This window comes from Barbatula barbatula, assembly GCF_947034865.1.
Source record: "Barbatula barbatula genome assembly, chromosome: 25".
Classification (NCBI taxonomy): domain Eukaryota; kingdom Metazoa; phylum Chordata; class Actinopteri; order Cypriniformes; family Nemacheilidae; genus Barbatula; species Barbatula barbatula.
In genome coordinates, this window is record NC_136788.1 from 13,902,959 (window position 1) to 13,927,507 (window position 24,549).

The 24,549-nt window shown below is 39.6% G+C and overlaps 2 protein-coding genes across 10 annotated transcripts in view; both read left to right on the forward strand.

Annotated features, from left to right (window-relative positions):
• Positions 1-7,305, forward strand: part of lrp5 (low density lipoprotein receptor-related protein 5) — a 45,249-nt gene extending 37,944 nt beyond the window's left edge. Inside the window, exons 16-24 of the mRNA XM_079449906.1 lie at positions 1,624-1,814; positions 2,793-3,002; positions 3,187-3,312; positions 3,427-3,663; positions 3,778-3,888; positions 4,311-4,541; positions 4,627-4,769; positions 4,883-4,980; positions 5,421-7,305. Of these exons, the coding sequence (XP_079306032.1) occupies positions 1,624-1,814; positions 2,793-3,002; positions 3,187-3,312; positions 3,427-3,663; positions 3,778-3,888; positions 4,311-4,541; positions 4,627-4,769; positions 4,883-4,980; positions 5,421-5,682 (1,609 nt within the window). The 3' untranslated portion in view covers positions 5,683-7,305. The remainder of the gene's footprint in view (positions 1-1,623; positions 1,815-2,792; positions 3,003-3,186; positions 3,313-3,426; positions 3,664-3,777; positions 3,889-4,310; positions 4,542-4,626; positions 4,770-4,882; positions 4,981-5,420) is intronic.
• Positions 7,306-9,851: 2,546 nt separating this feature from the next.
• ppp6r3 (protein phosphatase 6, regulatory subunit 3) lies at positions 9,852-24,183 on the forward strand. 9 transcript variants are annotated; one of them, XM_079450002.1, is made up of 25 exons: positions 9,852-10,031; positions 15,154-15,325; positions 15,435-15,668; positions 16,255-16,441; positions 16,536-16,673; positions 16,929-16,994; positions 17,287-17,399; positions 17,555-17,668; positions 17,758-17,887; positions 18,094-18,246; positions 18,381-18,539; positions 18,627-18,691; positions 18,806-18,921; positions 18,990-19,075; positions 19,210-19,296; positions 19,518-19,615; positions 19,922-19,976; positions 20,256-20,386; positions 20,472-20,593; positions 20,676-20,856; positions 21,347-21,444; positions 21,521-21,689; positions 22,792-22,899; positions 23,025-23,111; positions 23,185-24,183. In XM_079450002.1, exons 3-25 carry the CDS (start codon positions 15,442-15,444, stop codon positions 23,234-23,236), a joined length of 2,742 nt encoding a protein of 913 aa, XP_079306128.1. In that variant the 5' UTR covers positions 9,852-10,031; positions 15,154-15,325; positions 15,435-15,441; the 3' UTR covers positions 23,237-24,183. The 9 variants fall into 9 exon arrangements, with proteins under 9 accessions (XP_079306128.1, XP_079306131.1, XP_079306134.1 ...); XM_079450005.1 differs by having other exon boundaries at positions 19,536-19,615; XM_079450008.1 differs by having other exon boundaries at positions 19,569-19,615.
• The last annotated feature ends 366 nt before the right edge of the window (positions 24,184-24,549 follow it).

Genomic DNA, 24,549 nt, shown 5'->3' on the forward strand with positions numbered 1-24,549 from the left:
TTTTGATTTAATGTTGGTTCGAAACTAAATCAAAACGAATTAAAAACATCTAATTTCCTCCAAAAAAACAACACTTCATCAGGTGTGTATTTATATATTGTGGACTTCTACTTGCGGTGCAGAAGTGGATTCTCGAATGACGGGGCACTACGCCATTGCTTTCGTATTGTTGAAAAACTTTAATTCCAGCCAGACGTTTTCAACAGCAGATATGTGGAACAGATGGCTCGCTGTGGTCCCCCTCGACTGTTTGCAGCCGTTGCTGTATTTACTGTAATTGTGCGTCCCATTGTAAGCGTGACCGTCATCGGTGGGTTTTCTATTTGCATCTTTCCAACACAAATGGTTCGGTTGGGGCAGAGGGAACCTATCCTATGATTGTGCCAAAGCAGACAAATGACAAAACAGTCATGTAATATTCATGTTTCTTATTAAGCCATGTGTTTTTTTCCGATCTAATAGATCTAATTTGTGTTTTTTAGTCTCATGTTTTATCTCAAAATAAGTCTTATTGGTTTAAAAGGTTTTTGAATAAAATACACTTGTTTTGTTTTCGGTCTGTTGGTGTACAAGTACAAGTACCGCATTTTATCCCTAGATTGATCTTGTTATCCAGCGTGGTTTATGAGATATCTCAATGGAATCAACATGTTTTGCCTGTAATGGCTCATTTTTGTGTTTTAGATCATTGATAATCTACTCGGTCTGAAAAGATCAGATAAAAGAAAAGTTGTTTCATTCGTTTCATTTCTTTAGTTCTGGACTTGGACTGCTTTAGATTAGTTGTGTGTGATTTGTTCTGCGTATTCTGTGCACCTGGATCCAAAACTGTTGGAACTTCATCAAAAGATTTATTTGAAAAAGTCCTTGAAAATCAGATTGAATGTGTTTGTTTTGTTTTTTATAGAAGTGCTGTTTGTAGTCAGTTTACTAACCTTTTTTAAGATTGTGAAAGATCAAAACAATACCTTCAAAGAATCCAGCATGAGGTTTTGTTTTGCAGGTGTAAATTTTAATACACAATATACTCTGTTCTGTGTAGTAAAGTCCGATACCGAATGCATAACCTATTACTAAGTCTTTTAATCCTTTAGCCAAACTTTTCTTTTAACTTCAAGTATAGGGAACATGTCAAATATAATGTATATCCCTTAAATTTCTCCCATAGGAGTAGCCGGGTTGTTTTTGAAGTGGCCTGATCTGGTGCTGTAATATTTCATCAAATTTCTGACTCTGAGACGATGTATTGGCATATATGTTGATATGGCCGTTCTATTTTTTTTTCTACAAAATTGCTAGCAGATGCAAATAGTGGGTTTTCCAGACATCAACTGACACAGTGATGCAAACCCACCTTGGAGATTTATCACAAACTGGCCGCAGACATAACTTTAGGACAGCTTTTGTGATGTGTAAAGATATACAAGACTTTCACATGCAGTCAAAACAAATGCACAACAGTTTTTGTTGCACTGTTAAAATAATACGTGCCGCATCCAGCTGATGTTTTTAATGAATTGCAATAATGTGATGTTTTAATTTTAAAGGATTTGTATTCAGTGTAATCTTATGTGTTTTTTTGCTGGGGAAATATTTAACCCTCAAATCTCTATATTCGGACAGGTACATGTACTTTACCACAGTACAGGAACGCTCGGCTAAGATAGAAGGTGCGTCTTTGGATGGAACAGAGCGTGAATCTCTTTTCACGACCGGATTGATCCGGCCCGTAGCCTTGGCTCTGGACAACAAGCTGGGCAAACTATTTTGGGTGGATGCCGACTTGAAACGCATTGAAAGCAGCGACCTGTCTGGTAACTATCAGTTTAACACATTGGTGCTGCACGTCTAATAAGATAATAAAAGAAGTATCTTAAATATACGTTGATGTATAAACAGCATTTGCCGAAATGATCAATACGATTGAAAGTGCATAATATAGTGTACTTTTATTGGCCTATAAAGGTTTGCTGTAAAAAAAAGGAAAAATATGCAATGGAACAACATTATTGTTTTATGATGTTGTATCAGAGAGTCATGATGGAGGGCTTCGACAAACAGATTTCTGTAATTCAACTTGATGCTAGTCGTTTATTTTGAAGAGCAATTTTGATGTCAAAACCTTTCCAAAAATATTGTTTTAAAGATGATTATCCGGTTCATATTCACATGCGAGCGTTTTAAAAATACGTGACATGGAATATTAATGCTCCGTATGTTTTGATTCTTTGTGACTCCTGTCGTATACTGTATTGCCATGAAAAAATATTGATTGTAATCGTTTCTGTGAAATTCTGGAACGCATTTCCATTCCCTGCTAGCCTCTCCATCTTTTAAACATGTCGAGCTACAGCGCACCGGTCACATCCCCATTTCTCAGGCACAATTTATATTTGTTCTTTTTATAGTCCAGTCTAAACTAATCACAGCAGTATAGTATGCGCTGTCTTCACATCATCTGTACATTGACGTTTCCATGAAACATGCGTTTTAGCATACTCATTGATAATCCTCTTCTTTTCGGTAGACCTTCAAAGGTTATTTAAGTTTCTTCTTCATACAAAATCACTGGTTTGTCTGATGTCTCCTATTTCATTCTTGCCAATGGGCTTTCAGGCAGCAAAGCCTCCCCAGATGCTCAGCTCTGATGTTTGATGTTAGCATGAGACAGATCATTGCACCTTAAGCTTAGGATAATCTTCTTACGCAGCATCATCCCTCTCCTCAGCCAAATGACCAACAAAGCCGAATAGATTAGATAGTTAAAGATTTGTTCTCCATTTGCTTCTCAGGGGCCAATCGGATCGTTCTCCAGGACTCCAACATCCTGCAGCCCATGGGCCTGACGGTCTTGGGTGATCACCTGTACTGGATCGACAGACAGCAGCAGATGATAGAGCGTGTTGATAAGCTTAACGGAGAGAAGAGAACCCGCATTCAGGGCCGGATCCAGTTTCTTACCGGCATTCATGCGGTCGAGTACATGGAACCAGAAGAGTTTGGTAAGTTTGTTTGTTAGTCCTGCTCTCTCCAAACAAAAAGGAGAGCCACGACAACATCTCTCTAAACGCAAAGAAACCGTATCAAGAATCATTTTAGCAACACGCTTATAAATATTTAAGACATATTAATATGAATGTTGATCGGTTGATAATTGTGCTTTATTAATGATGTCTCACCTTACAGCATCTCACCCTTGTTCCCGTGACAACGGAGGCTGCACTCACATCTGCATCGCTAAGGGAGACGGGACGCCACGTTGCTCGTGTCCCATGCACCTGGTCCTGCTACAAAATCTGCTGAGCTGTGGAGGTAAATGTCACTCATTTATACATATGTTTTAAAAAACATTGTTCTGTATTCTCTCTTCACATTTTTGTTTTGAAAATGCACACACGATGACATGTTTACTCACAATTCCCTTAGAACCTCCAACCTGCTCTAGCGAGCAGTTCACCTGTGCCACCGGCGAGATCGACTGCATCCCTATGGCGTGGCGATGCGATGGCATCGCGGAGTGTGCGGACCACAGCGATGAGATGAACTGCCCTATCTGCTCCGGTCTTCAGTTCCAGTGCGACAAAGGCCAGTGTGTGGACGCTCAGCTGCGGTGCAACGGAGAACCCGACTGCGCAGATGGCTCCGACGAGCAGGATTGCGAGAGTATGTCTGCAATTTAAACTTGAATTCAATATTTAATCAAAACAGTTGTGTTGTGCTGATGGAAGCCGTTTCAACAAGTTAACATTCTGATGCATTTTGCCTTTTTCCCATCAGCCATTTGTATGCCCAACCAGTTCCGTTGTGGCAACAACCAGTGTATCCTGAAAAAACAACAATGCGACTCATTCCCAGACTGCACAGACAACTCAGATGAGCTCTTCTGTGGTACGTTTACCAAACTATATCACATTAAACCGTACCAGATAATAAATCATCATCTGCTCCGGTGTAGATAATGTTTGACCTTAAAATCAAAGTTCATCTAAATATGAAAATGTAGTCATCCTTTGCTCACCCTCCGTTTGGGTCACCGTTTACTCCCACTGTAGGACAAAAGGCTACAATGGGAGTCAATGGTGACCCAAAACAGCTTAAATACAAACTATCATTAAAATATCTTAATTTCTGTTCAGCACAACAAAGAAATGTATACAGGTTTCTAACAACTGGAGGGGGAGCAAATAATGACTACATTTTAATTTTGGGGTGAACTTTTTCGTTAAATCCCATCCTTTCTTTCCTCAGTTTGATGTCTTTTGGTTTCGAGAAATCATTCTTATTTCACATCATCTAACATGTCTGTACAGATTTCACGACCCCCAACGATCTCCCTCGGCACACCAGCACCATCGGGCCCGTCATCGGCATCATCCTCTCGGTGTTTGTGATGGGTGGCATGTGTTTCGTGTGCCAGAGAGTCGTGTGTCGCCATTACAAGGGCTCCAATGGAGGCTTCCCACATGAGTATATCAGCGGGACCCCTCACGTCCCCCTTAACTTCATAGCGCCCACAAACACGCAACACGGCACTTTCACAGGTAAAGGTCTGCCGTTACATTAATAAACGATGGTGCAGTAAGGAGTTTGGTGTGGGTGCTGAGTCTCTCTCTCTCTGTGTAATAGGTATATCCTGTGGGAAGTCTATGATGAGTTCAATGAGTCTCATGGGCAGTAGTAGCAGTGGGGCGCCTCTTTACGACAGGAACCATGTAACTGGAGCTTCGTCCAGTAGTTCGTCCAGCACCAAAGGAGCGTTTTACCCACAGGTACTGCAGTGGTCGTTGGTTTATTGTGGTTTATTATGCTTTAAGTACATTCTGATCTGATTCGGTTTGTTGTGGCTAATGTTGTATATATATTTTTTTCCCCCTGTGTTTAGATTCTCAACCCTCCTCCGTCACCAGCAACAGATCGCTCGCTTTACAATGCAGAAGTGTTTTACTCATCCAACAGTCCATCCACAACCAGGTCTTACAGGTGAGAGAGTGCCAGCGACTGAGAGAGCAAGAGAACAGGATAGATGGCTGGATAGAGTGAGAAAGAGAGTTGGATGGATGGATGATAAAGCAAGAAAGAGGCAGATGAAGCGAGAAAGATAGAAGGAGTGAGGGATGGATGGATGATAGATGGAGTGAGAGGGGATGGATGGATGACAGATGGAGTGAGAGGGGATGCATGGATGGATAATAGATGAAATGAGAAAAAGAGATGGATGGATAATAGATGGATGGAATGAGAAAGACAAATGAATGGGCAGACGAATGGAGAAAGAAGGATGATACGTGGATGGATGTATTGAGATAGAGATGGAAGGATGATAGATGGTGTGAAAAAAGATGGATGGATGATAGATGGAGTGAGAAAGAAAGATGTGTCAATATAACTGATCATATTTTCTGTTTATTTTGTCCCGTCAGGCCTTACGTGATGCGAGGGGTCGCGCCCCCCACCACCCCATGCAGCACAGACGTGTGCGACAGCGACTACACCACCAGCCGCTGGAAAAGCAATAAGTACTACATGGACCTCAATTCAGACTCTGACCCCTACCCCCCACCCCCCACTCCACGGAGCCAATACATGTCAGCGGAGGAGAGCTGCCCTCCCTCGCCCTCCACGGAACGCAGCTACTTCCACCTGTGTCCCCCGCCCCCCTCGCCCTGCACGGACTCCTCATGACACCTGGCACGCAGCCACCCTTGTACATAGTTTTAAATAGTCCAGACAAAGATTTTATTTTATTCTTTTCCACACGCTCGCTCGAGAAACATTTCAAATCGCCAGGGGGAGAACGGGAGATGCTTTTACGGATATTCGCAAACGGAAAGTTGGAACATTTATGGCACGACTTGCGCGTTTCTTTCAAGTGTTTTTAAAGGTTCTTTGTGCCCCCCGTGAGCTTTGCAATACGAGAGTCTGTTAAATATCAACTTAAATGCAAACGTCCCTGTTTCAGGATGGTTAAAATTATCTTTTTTTGAGATTGCTCTGAAGTAGCATCAAACCAAATCGTCAACAAACACCAAAACAAGATGCTGCAATGGAGTTGTACATATGTGTAATTAGGTAAATAATAATTGTTTTTCTTAATGGCCATGAGGTGTTGTTTTGATTCTCTTCTATGTGAAAAGGATACAATTCCGAGCGTATGTTTGGTTTGTCCTGTTTACCAAAAGTGTGTCTGCTGCTATTGTACATATATATTTTACTGTAAATAATAATGAATGAAACAGCCAGCATAAACATGTTTGTTTATAATGAAACTGACCATAGACCATTATATAAATGTTTTAATTCTCATGCTGTTAATCTCATTGCAAAGATCTTTAGTTGTGTATAGTCGTATCTGATTATACATGTGAAATTATTTTGAAGGAGTCAACGTACTTTCCGGGAGACCGATACTGTCTGGTTTCAGCTTCTGTCTTAAAGAGACAGTAACCAAACCTGGATGTAAGATCTCGCGGACTGAACTATTTAAAAACAATAAATGAAATAATAATAATGTTACACTAAGCTATGATTTCAACACTTGGTTAATTGTACCATAATACTACGGCAAGAAACTTTACTTTGTAATTTATCAAACATGCGGTTTAGAAAGGTTGTTTTTAGGGAAGGTGAAAAATTCAACCATTTCCTCGTATACAGCAAGTTGTTTATTCAGGTGAAAACATGTCTCGGAGCACATTTATGTCTGTTTGATCAAAATGGTCTAGAATTGTATTTTAATTTTGTTGGCAAAGTAAGCACTTAACAAAATGACTCTTGAGTTAAGACTAGATTTGAATTAGATGTAGAAAAAAATTAGATCAGCTGTATGATTAAATGAGTTCAATTTTAACTCGAACTAATTGTTTTTACAAGAATTCATGTAACAGTGTCTTTTAATGCAAAGATTAGATCCCATAAAGAAAAATAGAAAATCAAAGATCAGCATTAAAACTATTTTAACCCTTAAGGTTGTTGTAACCCGTCATCTGATTTTGACTGAATTGCGTTTCTTTGGATTTTATACCACTTTGGTTTGAACAAGTATAAATCAAACCATCACGCTGGGGGCTCTTTGCTCTTCGGTGCACCATCAAATCTGTGTTTTGTGTACAAATGCCTCATATAATGCACACTTGTGACAATTTTTGTATCGAAAGCATTTTTATATAATAAAGGTTTTATTTTAAGGAATGTTTGTTAATTTACTATGTAACAATATGAATGTATACAGACAGCTGCCTAGTGCTAAAACTCTGGTCTAAAACACATGTGTATGTACATAGGGCATTAAAATAATTGTTTACCTTTGGTTGCTGGTTAGGTTACTTGAAGGGCTTGTAGTTACTTCTGCAATGCAAAGGTCATGGGTTCGATCCTAGGGTTCACACTGATCATGTGGTTTGAATACCGTCGCTTTGGAAAAATTGTGTCTGCAGAAATGAATGAAGGACAAACCTCTTGATTATTCCCTATTGATTTTATAAAACTGTTACAACACAATACAAATTTTCAACCAAAAACTTTCACTTTAAGCTTTTCTTCCGCTGTAAAAAATAGTGCCTGGTCGAATGTGAACAGTTTCGTCTACGTTGCTAATGGCTGGAATACACTACAAGACTTTTAACATCTGAACAGATTTGTTTAAACTAGACCTCATACACATAGGTTTCAGATAGAAAGACACAAACTGATTAAATCTGCAGACTTTCTGCAACAAGTCCAGACTGAATAAATCGCAGCTATTAACAAATTACTATCAAAGTAATAAATGTAAATACTAGGCCAGAGCAGTGAAGCGATATTATTTAATGTGGAAATGTGTGATCCAAGATAGTGAATGAAAGATGTGGCGCCACTGTCATCTGCTGCCCTCATGTGGTTTAAAACCGGGATCCCTCACCAGATGTATTGAATTTGGATTATGTGAACAATTTCAGAAGGTTTAGTCTGACTTTGATATTTAATATTGGCGTGAATTTCATGAAATGTTTAATTCGTTTGTAATCTCTAAAAATATTTGGCATAACGTAGTCCTTTTTTGAGAATAATGCATAATTATTTACACCAACATTTCACAAATTATTCACAAATTGTCATATTGGTAATACAAAATACATTTTATAAAAAAAGGCATGAAAAACATGCAGCCTGTATAATAATTTGCACAACACACTAAAATTGAACTATAGGCCTAATAGTAACATTTTTATGTTTGATTATTAGTTTCCTTAGTTGCAATATTTTAATTTAGATTGATTTATATTTGCGTTTTCCATTGTCCATGCATCTCTAGTGATATTATTATTGTCTGTGTATTTCAATTAATATACGACTTGACGACAAAACATGATTTGCTTTGATTCCATTAAAGTTTATATTAAACGTAATATTTCAAAACTTCAAATGTCTAAATTGATCTGCGTAAACGGATATCATACGTGGGTCCCAAAATGAGACCATGAAACTAGTCAAACACAGCAGAAGAGAGCAAAACCTACATTTCCCTGTTTCTCATTTTTCATCTTGAAGAGCTGTGTTCACACTTGACAGAAGTGAACACATGTTATGAGGCTCCTGACTGGGCCGAAGGGGGAAGGGAGTATAAACACCCCTCCGTGTATCCATCTGTCTCTCTTTGTTTTTGATCAGTGTATAGGAGCTAAAACACGCATTGGATGAAAGGCACACGAGAACGTGCTTACACATGTCAGGAGCTGAGAAGAAAATGTAGCAGGACTGCTGTATGCTTGGTCTTGTGCTCAAATATGTACAAACGTGTGTATTTGTGTGTGTGTGTGTGTGTGTGTGTGAAGAAGAGCTCATTTCTATTAACAACCTGCATTATTATTGTCTGTATTTATTACCTTTCTCTTGATTTTTTTCATTCTATTGATTAAATGCAATTGTTATAAAATAATTGTCTTATCTGTATCATGCACAGCAAACCATTTCTGGAATGTACTGCTTTAAATAAATGATATTGAAAGACAAAAGTGAGAGTTGTTTTATGAGTAGTGAGACTGTATATCAATGCAAAATTAAATGATCAAAAAGATGATGAGATGAGCGATGACATAAGAACACATCTTTGCATGGCTCCAGAGGCCTCAAAGCAACATCAGTCCGCGCGACTTCCATGACATAATCTGTGATTAGAAAAGGCAGAATTTGGCAATCCTATTTGATTTTTCAAAACGGCTGTCCACATGTTTCATGGTTTTGGTCATTGAAGACCCACATGTCCGTGTCAGTCCTTAACCAGAAACACATTGCAAGCATACGCTTGATTTGACACATGTGTGACGCATTAATTCTGGCTGCTTTTACTCTTATGAGGAGAATCCGCTGCATGTTTTGTTATCTTTATGGTACTGCATGACAAAGGAAACATCAAAACTAAATGAACACTTGTCTGAATTATACATTTCATCCACTTTAACAGATTCGTTCCACAGCCTGACTCCTTGAATTTATGCATCACATTTAACATAAGGGTCAGACGTCAGATCCTATTTGCCACGCTACAGCAAGCCCATAATTGCATGTCTGCATGACCAGCAGGCTGTAGAGATGCCCTGTAGACCTTCTGACCACTCGTTTTATGAATGGGTTAATATTGCTGGTTCCTCGATTGTGAAATCTAGATCGCAGTTTAGAAATAAAATGCAATTTGATATCATTTGTATTGAAATGGCAAATTCAATGTTTTGTGAAATTCTTTTATTTCAGTTTTGCGTTGAAATAATACGTCGTCTCTTATTTATCAAGGCAAATCGTATACTCCATTCAGCAATGTGTGGCTTCTGCACTCGCCGCTGATTGGTCCACGGCCATGTCAATCACCGTGACGTCTTATTGTTGCTAGGGCGTTGCGAGTATCGAGCCGGTTAAGGCAATTCCGAAAGCGACAGTGTGAGCGGTCTGGTTTGTGTAGCATTTTGAGGACATTATAAAAGTATCGGCTTTGTGTTTCGGATATGTTGAAATCGAGGATGTCTACCCAAGAAATGCTATGACAAGCTATCGCAAAGAAGGTGAGATAAAGCAATACGCGTGGTTTTTACATAGCTGTACTTAGTTTTGAAAGCGATCGTTGCGTCTGATTGACGCGTCCGCGGACCAATCAGGGTAGAGATTTTAAATCCACCTAAAATACTATTGGCGGAGCTGCTGTTGGGTGTGCGCAAGGGTTTAGTTTCATTTCAAAATGGCGTTAAAACGCGATATACCTTGTTGTTATTTAGTATAAAAAACGTGGAATGTCGTTCATAAGAGCACATTTATTTTCACGATGTGCCAATTTTAAGATTGACGGTGCCATTTTTGAGATACAAAAAACGGCACGCATTGCTTCACGGCGCTGTAACCAATCAGCGTGCAGCGTTGGGATTTGAGTGACAGCTCTTTTACCTCAGATGGGGGTTGGGGCTGTTGAAGTTGATAACGCCGCCATCTTGAAAAGTGAACTCTGATGGTCTCTTTTTTCGCGCCTGTCACATTTTGTTATTAACACCGTATTTCCTCCGGAACCCGCGTACCTCGCATCGTTTTTTCTTTTTCATTCTGGTGACCGTTCAGTCAAAGGTTCTCCAGTCTTCATGCCGGACTTGGGCCATATTCCGCTGTCTTAATCGGTGCGTATTTGTGTTGTGTGTCTCTGTTAGCTTAGCAGTAGCCTGCTGCCACTTCTCTGTTTTGTTGAGTCAGAACGGGTTCTTTTCCTACCATTTATTTCATTGCAACTACAATATTCTCACGCTTGGAGTCTTTGCCGAACATTTAAATAAAATCTGTGTTTATAAAAGTGTCATATCTGTGGTGTTTTCCTGGTGGAAGCTAAGCGTTAGCTAATGCCGGGGCCCGACATGCTGAAAAACTTCGGAAAGTGGGACAAAAAGGCTGTGTGTCAAAACCTAGCAAGCCGCCTACACTGATAGCGTTTGTGGGCGTCAGAGGAGATTGCGTTGCAATTCTTAAAGGTGTCTGTGATTACCAAAAAATGCTGTCCAGGTAGGTTGCTTACTGGTTATAAACAGTAACGTTAGAAGAAACGAACACGTCTTTATTCATTTGTGTATGAAAGCCAAATTCTTGTGCCAGGATTGTTAGTCTCACTAATCCAATGGTTGTTTTGTTTATTGCATTTTTAGAATGAGCCATCAGTCCTGTAACTTACGTTTAATGTTTAGAAATGATCTTTGACATCATCTGTATTGAAGCAAATGTCTATTACATGAATTGACCACAGATCCATGCTTAATATATCTTTCTCTTCACTACATCCCTGATCTCCTAAACATATTTTCATTACTAGCCCGGTGTGATTGTATTCTGAAAGCTTGTGCTTCACTTACCCCTTACACTTTTAAACTAGTTGCTTTGACATGGCAGAGCATTTTTATGGCCCACTTGGGCAGATCATCTTTGCCAGCTTGATTCTGAGTGCAACCAGAGGAGTTGTGTTGTTGTTTTGTGGCCTCTGAGATGCTGGGGAGGTTTGGCAGGACTTTTTTCAGAGCTACTTGAGTTGAACATTTCAGGTGATCTACTGTAGTGAGTATATTGTGCGCTTTTCCACTTTAGTCTGCTGATTTGGCTTAAAGGGATCTTTCATCCAAAAATGAAAAATCTGTCATCATTTACTCACCTTCAGGTATATATTTGGAAGATGTAAGCAATTCTCAGTTCTGGGACATCATCCGCTACCATAGTAAGAGAAAAATTGATGATATTTTTCTCGGGCACCTTTGACTACCATTTAATTCGACCTACTGTGGTAGTCCATTATGTCCCTGAAATGAAAGTTAGCATTTTTTAAACTGCAAATGTAGTGAATGCATAGACTGAAAGACCACATCTAAAAATTACAATCAATAATGTACAGCTTTGTAAAGCACTCATGTTGTTTGTTTGAGGTCTCATAAATGGTTAACATTAGCGGGCGATGACATTTGTAAAACAAATTGAACAGTTTCTGTCCAGTTTGCTGTTTTGAAGTTAAATCCTACGAAGTTCAATTTGGGTTTCTTTTTTGCAGTTATGATGGATGGCTGTTTGGCTATTGGTACTATGTTTTATCAGTATACTTGGCTCATCGCTAGATTTGAATTTAAAATGGTTGAAAAATGCACGCGGTACACTAAATACTTGTCAGCATCAAATGTCTTCGGTGGAGGATGGATAGAGGCCAGTATCAAAGCTCTTTCAGGCAAGCCCGGCCCAACCCCCTTAGTCTATTAATAAGCTTTCCTTCCTTTTAGCTATTCATGAAAGTCAAGATGGCCGCTTGCTGGCTTTGTAACCTTTCACCTCAGAAGGAAGACTGGAAAAATGGTCACTTCTCTACTCTTAATAATGGATAACTGTGTGTTTGCTTCAGTTGTAATTAGTATCAGTGTTGTTAGGAGACACGTGAAAATATGTCAAGTGGAAATATTTGAAGCTAGAAAAACACAATAATAGCTTTTTGGGGGATTGTCAATGTTTGTCAGGTACAAAAAGAGCATTTTCAAATTAAACGTAGTGTACCTATAAGGAAAGTGAAATTGTCAATACGAGACCGTAACCTTTAGGTAGATCGTTGCACTTTGACCTGTCAAGTGTTGCTAGGCTGCCAACCACACAATAAGGAACCTACTTAGCCGTTTAGATGAAAGATGAAACGCCTCAGGTTAAAACTGCTTAATGGACTTGTTTCATTGTTATGTTATTAAATTACAGGGCTCCAGTCTCCAGACTAACTGTTTTTCCTAGGTGAATATAGCCCCTTACTGAAAACTTAAGGAGCGCACCTTAAATCAGCCTTCAATGCAATTACTCACATTTTCCACCAAAATAACTGTATTACTGATACTTGAGATTTGGTTCTGCTTATTTAAAGAGGCAGAGCCTTTGGAGAAGCTTTGTTTTTGAATGGTGCTTAATTGACTGTTTAAACTCTGAATACACCACATTTAGTCATTTACATTTAGTCATTTAGCAGACGCTTTTATCCAAAGCGACTTACAGATGAGGAAACATTGGAAGCAATTATAACAACATAGGCAACAAAATACATAAGTGCATCAAACTAGTCCATTAAAGCCTAGCACAGTATAAAAAGCTTAACACCAGATTAACACCAGACCAAGTTAATCTGAAACCAACAGAAATTGTGCATTTTGAAAAGTCTACTCTTTTTCATTGTTTACAGTGTTACACAATAAAGCAAAATGGACACTTTTCTTCATGTTCACAACAAAATGTAAATATAATGTTAAATAAAACTTAACAAGATTATTAGTTCTTGCTGTAAAACAGATTTTGACGTTTCCTGAACACCTCCGCGGTTAGTTTAGTTTTAAACATCTCAAATATTCATTTGTTCGTCCTTGGTAGTGCTGGGTACTAATGAACATGAATGAATATAACCATATTTTCTAGATTTATACGGCGCAGCGCGACACTGTTTAGTGGGGTTCCTTTTCACTGTAGCACTGTCACCGGCCATTCTCACAGAATGCGTCTTTCTATGCTGCGGCACTGCTGTATCATAATTTTTCAATATAAACATGCGCTAAACTGAGGTGTTTGGATGTTCGCATGAGCGGTAACGTTACATATTCCATTCGGGAACAGCAGATTACTGTAACACGTGTAGCAATTGCAAGTTCACATTATGTTATATTAAAACACCCACAAGAAAATATCTTCAAAAAGTGATTAAGTTCCCCTCATACCTCCTCAATATAAGCGTATGACATAATGTGTTTCTAGTTTAACCTGTTTCTTTGAATGCTATGATGATGATTGACAGGAAGGAGGATTGACCTCATGATGTGATCGCTTTCCTCTCACACATCTAATTGAAGTCGTTTTATGAAAAAAAAAAATATTTCAAGAAATCATGAAGCCAATGTACTACACAGCAGACATCACATGCATGCACGATCGTTCGGACGGTGGTACAAAAATGGGCAGGCACCACTACAAAATGTTTCACATTTCTGTAAAAAGAGGTCACGCTGTGATGTTTTGATCTTCTATTGGTCTCACGCACTAATGGGACGCTTATTCGCAGGTCAGAGTTCACCCAACTTGAACTTTGCTATGCAGCGAAATGCAAAATATTGTTGGAAGTGTTATGTTATATTCCGTTTCTGAATGTGCTTAGGAGCACATCATATTGTAATTCAACATATTTACTTTACATCACCATGGTTATTTGGCTGGTTGACCGTATTTCTTTTTTCCTTTCTGGTTTTAAGTCTACGTAGAAAATAGTACTTAAATTTAAGGAAGTAATATTTTTTTAATGTATTAACTATCTTTTATAATTTTTCCAGCACATTTACTTAATTAATTTACCTAATGTTATCACTTGTTATCATTATCATTCAAATAAAGGACTTTTATTTTGATGGGTTGCCGCAAATTGTCTTTGACGGAAGCTTCCTCGTTGTGAAACGCAGATGCTGAAAGCTCCACAATTGCAACCATGCCACTCTTTCACACACAAACACGCAAAACAAAACCGATTACAAATACATCGTGGACATCATATGGCCCTAGATATCACACAAACCTCGGCCATTCAGACATTATTCAGGGATGGAAAATGACCGGCAGGAGCCTCTAATTTACCATTTAACACCCGAATACACAGAGAAAAAACCACGCAAGGATCACTAACAGTATCGTTTGTCATGAAGCTTATCGATATTTTGGTATCGACCCAATTATGTACCGACCCAAATATGTATCCGTTCTCTGTACCCTTTCCTAATCCGTTTCATGCTGACTTAAAGCATTTGGAAGTTGTTGGTTTGGAGGGATAGTTCACTCAAAGCTTAACATTTAAATAAAATAGCTTCCTCACCCTTGTATTATTTTAAGCCTGGATGACTTTCTTTTGCACAACACATATGCATGAACCACATTTACAGGTTATAAATGACAAGGTGACTGAATTTTTATTTTGAGCTGAACCATTATTCAAGGAAGTTTAAAGACCTGATAAACTGGAAAAGTTTCTCTTGTGTTATGTGTTTGTTTAAAATGAGGTGAATAATAAAAAAGCTTATGATGGAAATGACTGCCTATTCAGAAAAATAACCTGTAAGTCAAGATGTTTTGGTGAGAGGAGATATATATATATAATTTTAATTTCTGTTGCAGGTGTGTGTTAGGTCTTTAGCTGTGGCAGAGGGCATTGCAAGTGGTCTGTACTTTAGGATCTCTCCAGTTTCTACCACCTGTGGTGCCTGTAATGGGCCAGAAGTCCCAAACAGCACAAGCATCATTTTATTTTTAATCAGAGCTTTTACTCTCTGGTCTCTGCTACTCCCAGGTAAGCCTCCCCCCGGCACTTTGCTTATCTCCTCCTCTTGAGCGACATCTGGTCTGGATAGTAATCGTGCTACTGATAATCAACCCTCACCTTTTATTTTATTCCACAGCAGCACCATGTTTTGGAAGTTTGATCTGCACACGACGTCCCACATCGACACACTCCTGGAGAAAGATGACGTGACACTGACAGAGGTGATGGACGAGGAGGATGTCCTGCAGGAGTGCAAAGCTCAGAACCACAAGCTTGTGGAATTCCTGGTCAGGCCGCAGTGCATGGAGGACCTTGTGGGTTACATCACACAAGAGCCCAATGATGACGTGGAGGAGAAAATCAAATACAAGTAAGACCTCATGACTTTTGAGCTGCTGTGAAAACCGCCGCTGGAGGGCACAATATCAAAACTTAATAATAACTTTATAAACCGTAGCTTAATGACGTTTTGAAGGAGTGCAAGCAATCAGATGGGAATGAGAAATCATGTTAGCGGATGAGGTAAAGTAATAAAGTTTTATAAACGTTGCGTATAACTGTGGTCCATAAATAAGTGACTGCTCGAAACAAGCTAGTGGCTTGCTAGGCGTAAGACGCTAGACACTTCTTCCACATTTGTCCACTACACTGTTGTCTTGTGGTTTCTACGTCAGTAAAGGGCAGTAAACCAAGGCTAACATAGATATGACTGCATTGACAGGCGACTGCACATCCCTGTGTCACTGTTTAGAATGCCGATTTTTCTCACAATTTACAAGTAGTTGGAAACATTTGAGATATTGTAAGTACTCAGTTAAACAAAATATATAACACTGGCCAAGTGGGTTTTGGATATTTTACTGCAAAATAATCTACTGTTCTAATTTATTCAGGTGGGCCATGTAATCTCCTGTTTTATAAAATGTTCTCTAACCAAGTTGTATGTGCTCTTAAAGGTATCCCAACATATCCTGTGAACTCCTGACCTCAGATGTTGGCCAGATCAACGACAGGCTCGGTGAAGATGAAAGTTTGCTGATGAAGCTCTATAGCTTTTTGCAGAATGAGCCGCCTCTCAACCCGCTGCTGGCTAGTTTCTTTAGCAAGGTCTTGAGCATCCTCATCGGTAGAAAACCAGAGCAGGTATGTGGAATGGTCCACATCAGTGGTGTGACTGCCAAACCAGCTTCTTTCACATGAACATAATACAAATCCTCTAAATGATTTTTTCCTCTAGATCGTGGAGTTTCTTAGAAAGAGGGAAGACTTTGTCGATCTGATGATCAAACACATAGGGACCTCGGCCATTATGGACCTCCTGCTCCGAATGCTCACCTGCATTGAGCCACAGCAGCTTAGACAAGATGTATTAAATGTAAGTGCTTATATCTTATGCATATATATCGGAAAGGCATAGAGCGAGATATATATTTTTATCTGATATATAGATATTATGTCTTGATGTTTTTCTGTGTTCTATTAAGAAAATAGGGCTATTTTTTTTTTTGTGTACAATTTCATGGATATTTATTTGGATGCTCCAGGAAATTTTCTATGGATTAGTTGTTTAATCCACTCACGGTTGTCATAATAGCACTTCACAATTTCCTCTTCATCTCTTGTCCTGCAGTGGCTAAATGAGGAGAAAATTATACAGCGGCTGGTGGACATGGTGCAGCCGTCTCAGGATGAGGATGTAAGTACTTTATCCATTGAAATAATTCTTATATGCATATCTTATCAATGAAAATACAGGCAGGTTGCTTGAATTGTCTGCATATTTGTAACTGTATTTAAATTTAACTTCTCAAGAGGTTTACCTTGCATGCTGTCTAAAAAGTTGGAGCACTAAATCTCCAAAACTTGAAAGAACATATTTTTAACTTGTAAACCTACATTTTGTGAGTTGTTACATCATCATGACCCAGTCTTTACCCATCAAATGCTTGTTTGCTGTATAACACTAATGGCTTGTTCCCTCCACACAGAGACACTCAAATGCATCGCAGTCACTCTGTGAGATCATTCGGCTGAGCAGAGATCAGATGTTCCAAGTTCAAGGCTGCTCGGAGCCCGACCCCCTACTGGCCACACTGGAGAAGTGAGTCTGTCCAAAGTTCTTATTACTCGATAAATACATATAAAAAGAACCATTTTCGATGGGATTAAGGTCAAGCTTTAGTTTCAAGTGTTCTGATGCGATACCTTTTGTTGTCGACCTGAAAATCACAATGGACCATGTGGCGTCTATTTCAGACAGGAGACTGTAGAACAATTGCTGTCCAACATATTCGACAAAGAAAAGAACGAGTCTGCTATAGTCAGTGTTATCCAGATACTTCTAACCCTCTTTGAGACACGGAGACCAGCGTGAGTGCATGTTTTATTTTCTGTAAGCTTTGTTTACTGGATCCCTTGGACAAGTTTTGATGTCTAAATGCCTTTTTTTTTTCTTGCAGTTTTGAGGGTCATCTGGAGATTTGTCCCCCTGGTATGAACCACCCCTCATTCTCGGTCAATCAGAGTATTCTAGATGCTGTCAGGCCCAGACTGAAAGATTTTCACCAGCTTTTGCTTGAGCCTCCAAAGGTGAGCCACACACCCGTGTGTGGTGGTTACACTTTGCCATGATAAATCAGCTGATCTCTTTTAGGCAGTAATCTCTCAGTTCCTAATTACACCAAGCTTGAAACAACATGAAGACAATGTGAAAGTGTCAACCTAGTTCTGCCCAACTCCATATCCCTAGCAGGCAAGCAATACGGCAAAATCATTTTTGTTTGTTTTCTTATTAGAAAACCGTCTTGAACACCACGTGGGGGGTGCTGGATCCACCAGTGGGAAACACTCGCCTTAATGTGGTGCGACTAGTGACAAGCCTTTTGCAGACCAACACTCATATCATAAACCAAGAGCTCATCGCTCTAAACACACTGGGAGTCATACTAGTAAGTGCTTGAGTTAAGATTGTTTTGTGTGTGTATATATCCATATATACACATACACATATACAGGGTCAAAACATTCATTATTCACACTCCTAAATGTTTTAAAATCAGTAAAATCTGTGTTTTTCTGCTAGGATATGTACTTCAAATACTTGTGGAATAACTTCCTACACACACAAGTAGAAATATGTACGGCGATGATATTAGCGATGCCTTCAACCCAAAGTGAATCTCCTGAGATTAACACAGAGAACGTCCAAGAACCCATAAGAGAAAACATCCTTATTAAACATGTGAGTTTTACACCCTGATCCTTCAGAAAGCACGTGTTGGATTCACTGAGTTATGTCTGATCGGTTCTGATCGGTTCTGTTTCGCAGCTCTTTCAAAAGTGCCAGTTAATACAAAGAGTTCTTGATGCCTGGGGATCAAATGAGAAGGAACAGTGAGTCTGATCTCCTAAATTTGATTAGTTTAGACATCTTATTTGTATACCTCTGATGGAGGTGCTTCGTTAGGAGAGAGATCTTCACAGAACACTGCCTACGTCTTTCCTCAGGGCCGAGGGTGGGCGACGGAGAGGTTACATGGGTCACCTGACCAGAATAGCTAATTCTATAGTCCACAACAGTGACAAGGGCCCAAATGGGGCACAGATTCAACAGCTCATCTCAGGTTTGTCTTATCTCTTAAAATGTAGCTTTTTCAAGCGATTTTCACTAATCCCATTTCTTGTCTTGCAGAATTTCCAGAGGAAGACAGGGAGAGATGGGAAGGCTTCACTTCAGTACAGCTATCAGATACAAACAAGAAAAACACAGTAGACTTAGTACGTGTGCTTGCTTGTATTCAGTGGTTTTGTATTTAAGTACAGTTCTAGCAATGCTGCTGTAACGGTTTCTGATTTACAGTGGCTTGAAGAATGTTAAATATATTTATGTTTGCTCGCACTTTCTTTGTCAGGTTAACACGCACCACATACATTCATCCAGTGATGAAGAGGTAGATTTCAAAGACAGCGGGTTCCACCAGGACTCTTCCCTACAGCAAGTAAGTCTGTGTCTGGATGAGCCCTCAAAACCTGCTTTAAATCGTAATAACATACTAATAATATATTAGTAAAGGTAATGGCTGTTGCTTTAAATTGTTGATGAAGTTATAGTCCTTCTGGTACTTTCTGATGTCGGAGACATAATTGCTGAGTTGTCATGAAATGAAGCTTCTTTGTAGTGTCAAGATTATATCATTATCATTGGTCCTGGGTTTGCCAGGCCTTTTCTGATTATCAGATGCAACAAATGACGTCCAATTTTATTGAGCAGTTTGGCTTCAATGACGAAGAGTTCGCCGATCAGGATGATGTCGGGGAGTAAGTACCCACAATGCATGACATTGCTTTGAAATCAAACGTTTGGGGGTTTTGTTTTATGTTTTTATATGTGTGTTGGGGTTATTTAAACCATGAATCATTCTATAGTCTTATTTATATTTGATCATATCACAGCCCTCTTTTTGTCCAAGTAAACTGGTGTGGTGGAATTGGTGATTCTAACACACTTTGAGTGGGTTGTTATTGTGTGTTAGTCATGCTGGGGGTGATGGGGTGCCGAGAGGCTGTTGTGTGGCGTCATTGTCTAGAGATGATGTAATCAAACTCAAATGTGTTCTCTTGCAGTATTCCCTTTGATAGAATATCAGACATCAACTTTTCCTTGAATACAAATGAAAGTGTAAGTGTGTTTTTCATAGTGATGATTTTAGCTAGTTTTAAAAAAGTGCTTATGAAAGACACCAACATGATTTGTTTTGTCTGTTTTGGTGAAGCGTATGTGATGTCACATCAGAAATTGTTTATTATGTGCTTCATGATGTGGTTCTGTGTCTAACACATAATCGCAGTGTTATAAAAGGAATTTAATATAGGTTTCTCATTTTATATCTATGGTATGGTATTAAAGAAACAAAAAAGAGATCATGATGTTTTCATAGTTTCTTCCTGCTGTGCTCAGGCAAACATGGCGCTCTTTGAGGCCTGCTGTAAAGAGAAGATCCAGCAGTTTGAGGACACTGGTTCTGACGAAGAGGATATTTGGGATGAAAAAGATGTCACGTTCGCACCGGAAGCTCAGAGACGTCCCAGGTATCATACCTTCTCCTTGGAACACACTGTGCTGTTAAGTTCTTTAGTTTCTCTTTGGTTTACATGTCCGTCTTTTACCCTGCAGGAGCTCAGGAAGTACAGACAGCGAGGAGAGCACAGATTCTGAGGAGGAAGATGGCAAAAGAGACCCGTTTGAGTCTGGTAACGCAACATCAGATGACAGAATGGAAGTGGATGCTGGAGATGGTGAGAATAAAAGTTTTCCACGTTCTTATCTGTCACTGGTCTTGAGCTGAAGATGAGGAGTGACACCTAATTGTTGGTTCAGGTCCAGTGTGGACCGCAAATTTCGACGACATGCCAATGGACACAGGCAACTCTGCGGCTCCAAGTGCACCTCCGTCTGCCTCGCGGGCCGCTGTACCCGAACCTCCAGGCTGGAGCTCTCCAAACACTGCTACCGATGGTGCGGCGGGCTGGGCAGACTTTTCTAGCTTCACACCTGTCAGGTACTGTTACATGCTGCGATTGCATGTTTAATTTGTTAAATTGATAAAAGGGTTTAGTGAAACTCGCTGCACATCGTTTAAAGAGCCCAAGTGTCAGAAAAAAATTATAAAAAAATATTTCTTTCAGGAAACGCACATATTCACCAAAATATGCACATGCTACATGTCGCAAGCTAATGCTGTCTAATGCAAGCTAAACTTTGTATTAAAATGAATGAGGACACGTTCCAGCTGTCATTATTACACGAGTATAATTATGTATACTTAAGAAATGGTCACACAGCCTTTTAACGGTTGGCTTTTTTTAGGGCAAGGGGCTAAAAGGATTTTCATCCATCTCCATTTTAAAATCTTCAATTATTTTTGTCTCTTGCTAGAATGTTACTATGCCCACCCACTGTTTATGGTCATTCTGTTTAAGCCTCATGCAGGCCACCACACTTAACACAATAAATGTGCAAACATCTTTTTCTTTCGTTTCTTTATTTAGCCCTAAGGATCCGCTGAGGAGCAATTCCCCTGTAGCCATGGAGACCAGCATAGAGACGGCAGACCCTCTGGGTGTCAATGCACCCATGCTGCAAGAAAGTAAGAATAGACTCTTGCCATTCATGCCGTCAATGTTAACACCGAGCAGTTAGAATAAATCATACCGGTTCTCCAGACATAGATCCGTGGCTTTCCAACGACACCAGTGGGAAGGAAGGGGCAACCGCAGAACCTGAGGAGGAGCCTGCCAGCGACCGCATTACCGAGACTGTCACCAACGGTTCCATGAAGGAGACTGTCAGTCTAACTGTGGACGCTAAAACCGAAACTGCTGTTTTTAAAAGGTGAGTCCATTCTGCAGACTTGACACACAAGGTTTCCCGATGGTGCCACTTGCCTCTCGTTACTCTGCATGTAGACCTTATCTTGTCCTTTTATTCCTCTCATGGTGCAAACCCAGAGCCAACCAGGCCAATAGCCACACTCTGTCTCTTTAAAATGCAGAGCTTTGAAACGTCTGTTTTGTCTGTTTGAGAATGCAAACCCAAAATCTGTCCTCCTTGAACTGCAAGTCTTACAACTTAAGCTTCCTCTCTCTCTTTGGCGTGCGTCTGGCTTCAGAGTGTTGAAATCGTATCGGTATGTACAGCCAATCAGGGGGCAGACATTTCCGTGTCATTTTGTCAGCCACTGCGTTTTAATTTGTGATCATGTTTTGTTCATTCGTATGTTTGTTCTGTTTGTTTGTTTTTCTTTTAAATGGTAATCTCTCCATCACCATTTGCATGTTAAAACTGGTTTTTGCCAGCATGAAATGCCCCTGTATCTTTAGTTGAAGTCTATTCTGATGCGAAAATATTCAAGCATATACAGTTCCTAAACTTTGCAACAATGCAAACAGGAGTTGTGGGATACCTAAGTTCTTAGTTAAGGTTTGCGGTCACAGGTCTTTCAAAAGAGTACAGGCATGACCTTTAAAACTTGAGCCATGCAATAACTTTAATTTGTGTAACACATTTCGGCCCTCTTGTAATGGTAGAAAGGGTGTACAAGAAAAATATTGACACCTTTAAATGGGCTAAAAGAGCCCAATGAGATCCTAAAAAATATACAATTTCTGTACATCCTAGAGGTGTTTTTGGAATCCGTCAATATGCCCAGCATGTGATCTCTCAAAATTACCTGTCATAACCATTACACTCATCTCATTTTTCTCGTTCTAAACACATTCATTATCCAAACCAGTTGTTGTGTGGTTAAGTCACATCCGTCTGTATGTCAATATGCTCACGTCTTTGTCCACGAACCCCCTTTTTTGCCCTGTTGCTTTTAATGTGGTCTCTTCCATTCTGCATGTTTGTCCAGCGACGAAAAATGGGCTTTTGTTCTTTTTAAAGCGGTGGGAATGAAAGATTTTGAAAACAATGTTTTCTGCTCGTCCTGTAGCGAGGAAGAGAAGCTATCTACCTCTGAGGATGCATCTGCAAAGCTGTTCGTTGCAGAAACTGGAGAATCTGAGAAGAACAATTGTCCAAGCAACTGTCAGAAACCAGGGTGGGTCTTGTGTGTTATTTTAAGGGTTACCGATGTTAAGATTTTTAATACTCCGTGGTTTTGTTACCCATGATTTTATATAGTTCACCATTCGTTGATGTCCCCTTTAAATTATTTTTTTTCAGTCTAAAGCACTTAGAAGAGAAAGCAAAAGCCACTTGCGGAGCTCTAAACGGCCCTCTAGAGGACGAGGCCACCATGGACGAAGCCAAGTAAGCTCTGCCCCACCCCGTTTAACTCGTGTTCATAGCCCAGATTGTACAGCCACTCCTCTCCCTCCCACAGATCAGAGCAGCGCACAGCCAACCTTGAGGCAGCGGTGAACGGTCCAGCGTGATTAGACGCGCCCCGTCATCCGGAGTCCGAAAGAACCACCACCACCACCTCTGCTGCTGCTGCTGCAGTTTGTAACTCCAGCACTGCACTGACGCCACCAGATCAGGACCAGCAATATTCATATTAGACAGTTGTACAGAGAGTTTGAACTGTATGAAGAGAAATGTACTCTAATGATTTTTTTTGCATTCGTTTATATACTATTGTTCTTATGAGGTGATCTGTGTGACATCTTGCCACTTAAAGTGAATAGTAATGTTGCTATAGTTAAAATGATTGTATGAATAAAATATTTTATAAAAAGACAAATGTATACAGATACGTAGGATTGATAAAATGAAATATACCGATTGGAACATCATGGTGTGACCAAAACATACGCTTGTCTTTTTTGATAGGATTTTCCTCTTGCACAAAATCTAGTATTTCATTTCCAAGTAAAAGCAACGGCTACAGAGATTTAAATTGGCAACCCACGTCAGTCTGTTTTATTCTTACGCTTGTTGTTAGGGAAACAAATTTTTAATATTTAGAAATGTATGATTTATTTTGCCACAGGTATTATTTGTACATGTCTCTTGTATCCTTTAAAGTTGAGCAAGATTTGGAAACTTTTTGGTATAGTTTTTAACCTAATTTATTCTCAAAGTTACTACGAGCCATACGCGCCTCTCCCTCGATTAAATTCAGATCTTGAGTGAATGAATGAATGGGTCCTCCATTTTGCATGTAGATATTAGGAGCGATTCTTAAGGGCCTGCATTAGAAAAGCCCAACTTTTGTAACTGTTCTCTCTCTCTCTCCACACAAGTCAACCTTTCTACCTGATAAGTAATGGGAATGTAACATATTCCTGGTAATGCTACAATGATCATGCATCAACTTTTTTCTTTTGTAATAAAACGCTCTCTGTGCCAGCAATTTAGAAAAAGTAATATGTTCTTTTTGTAATCCAAAGCGATCTGCATTAATTGAATGCGTATGGGTTGAATGCTGAATCCAGAGCTAGAGAAGTTGGTTTGTGTAGTGTGTGTCCGCCACAAACTTTGGTTCAATTTGAACGTTTTGCCTTCAAAGTGATCTAATGCAACTCTCTTGCATGATTTCTCTGGGGTGAGCTGCATGTCTCACGTCACGTAGTGCATTTCTTGATGTGCATCTTCATCCTTTCGATGACACATGCATTTTTACAAGAAGCCAACAGGTGTCAGTAAGTGACTATACTTTAACAAAGGCTAAATCAGGATATGCTTCATAAGCATGACTTCTACGCAGTTCAGTATTAGCAAAAACAAGGTGTGGTGATTGTGTGAA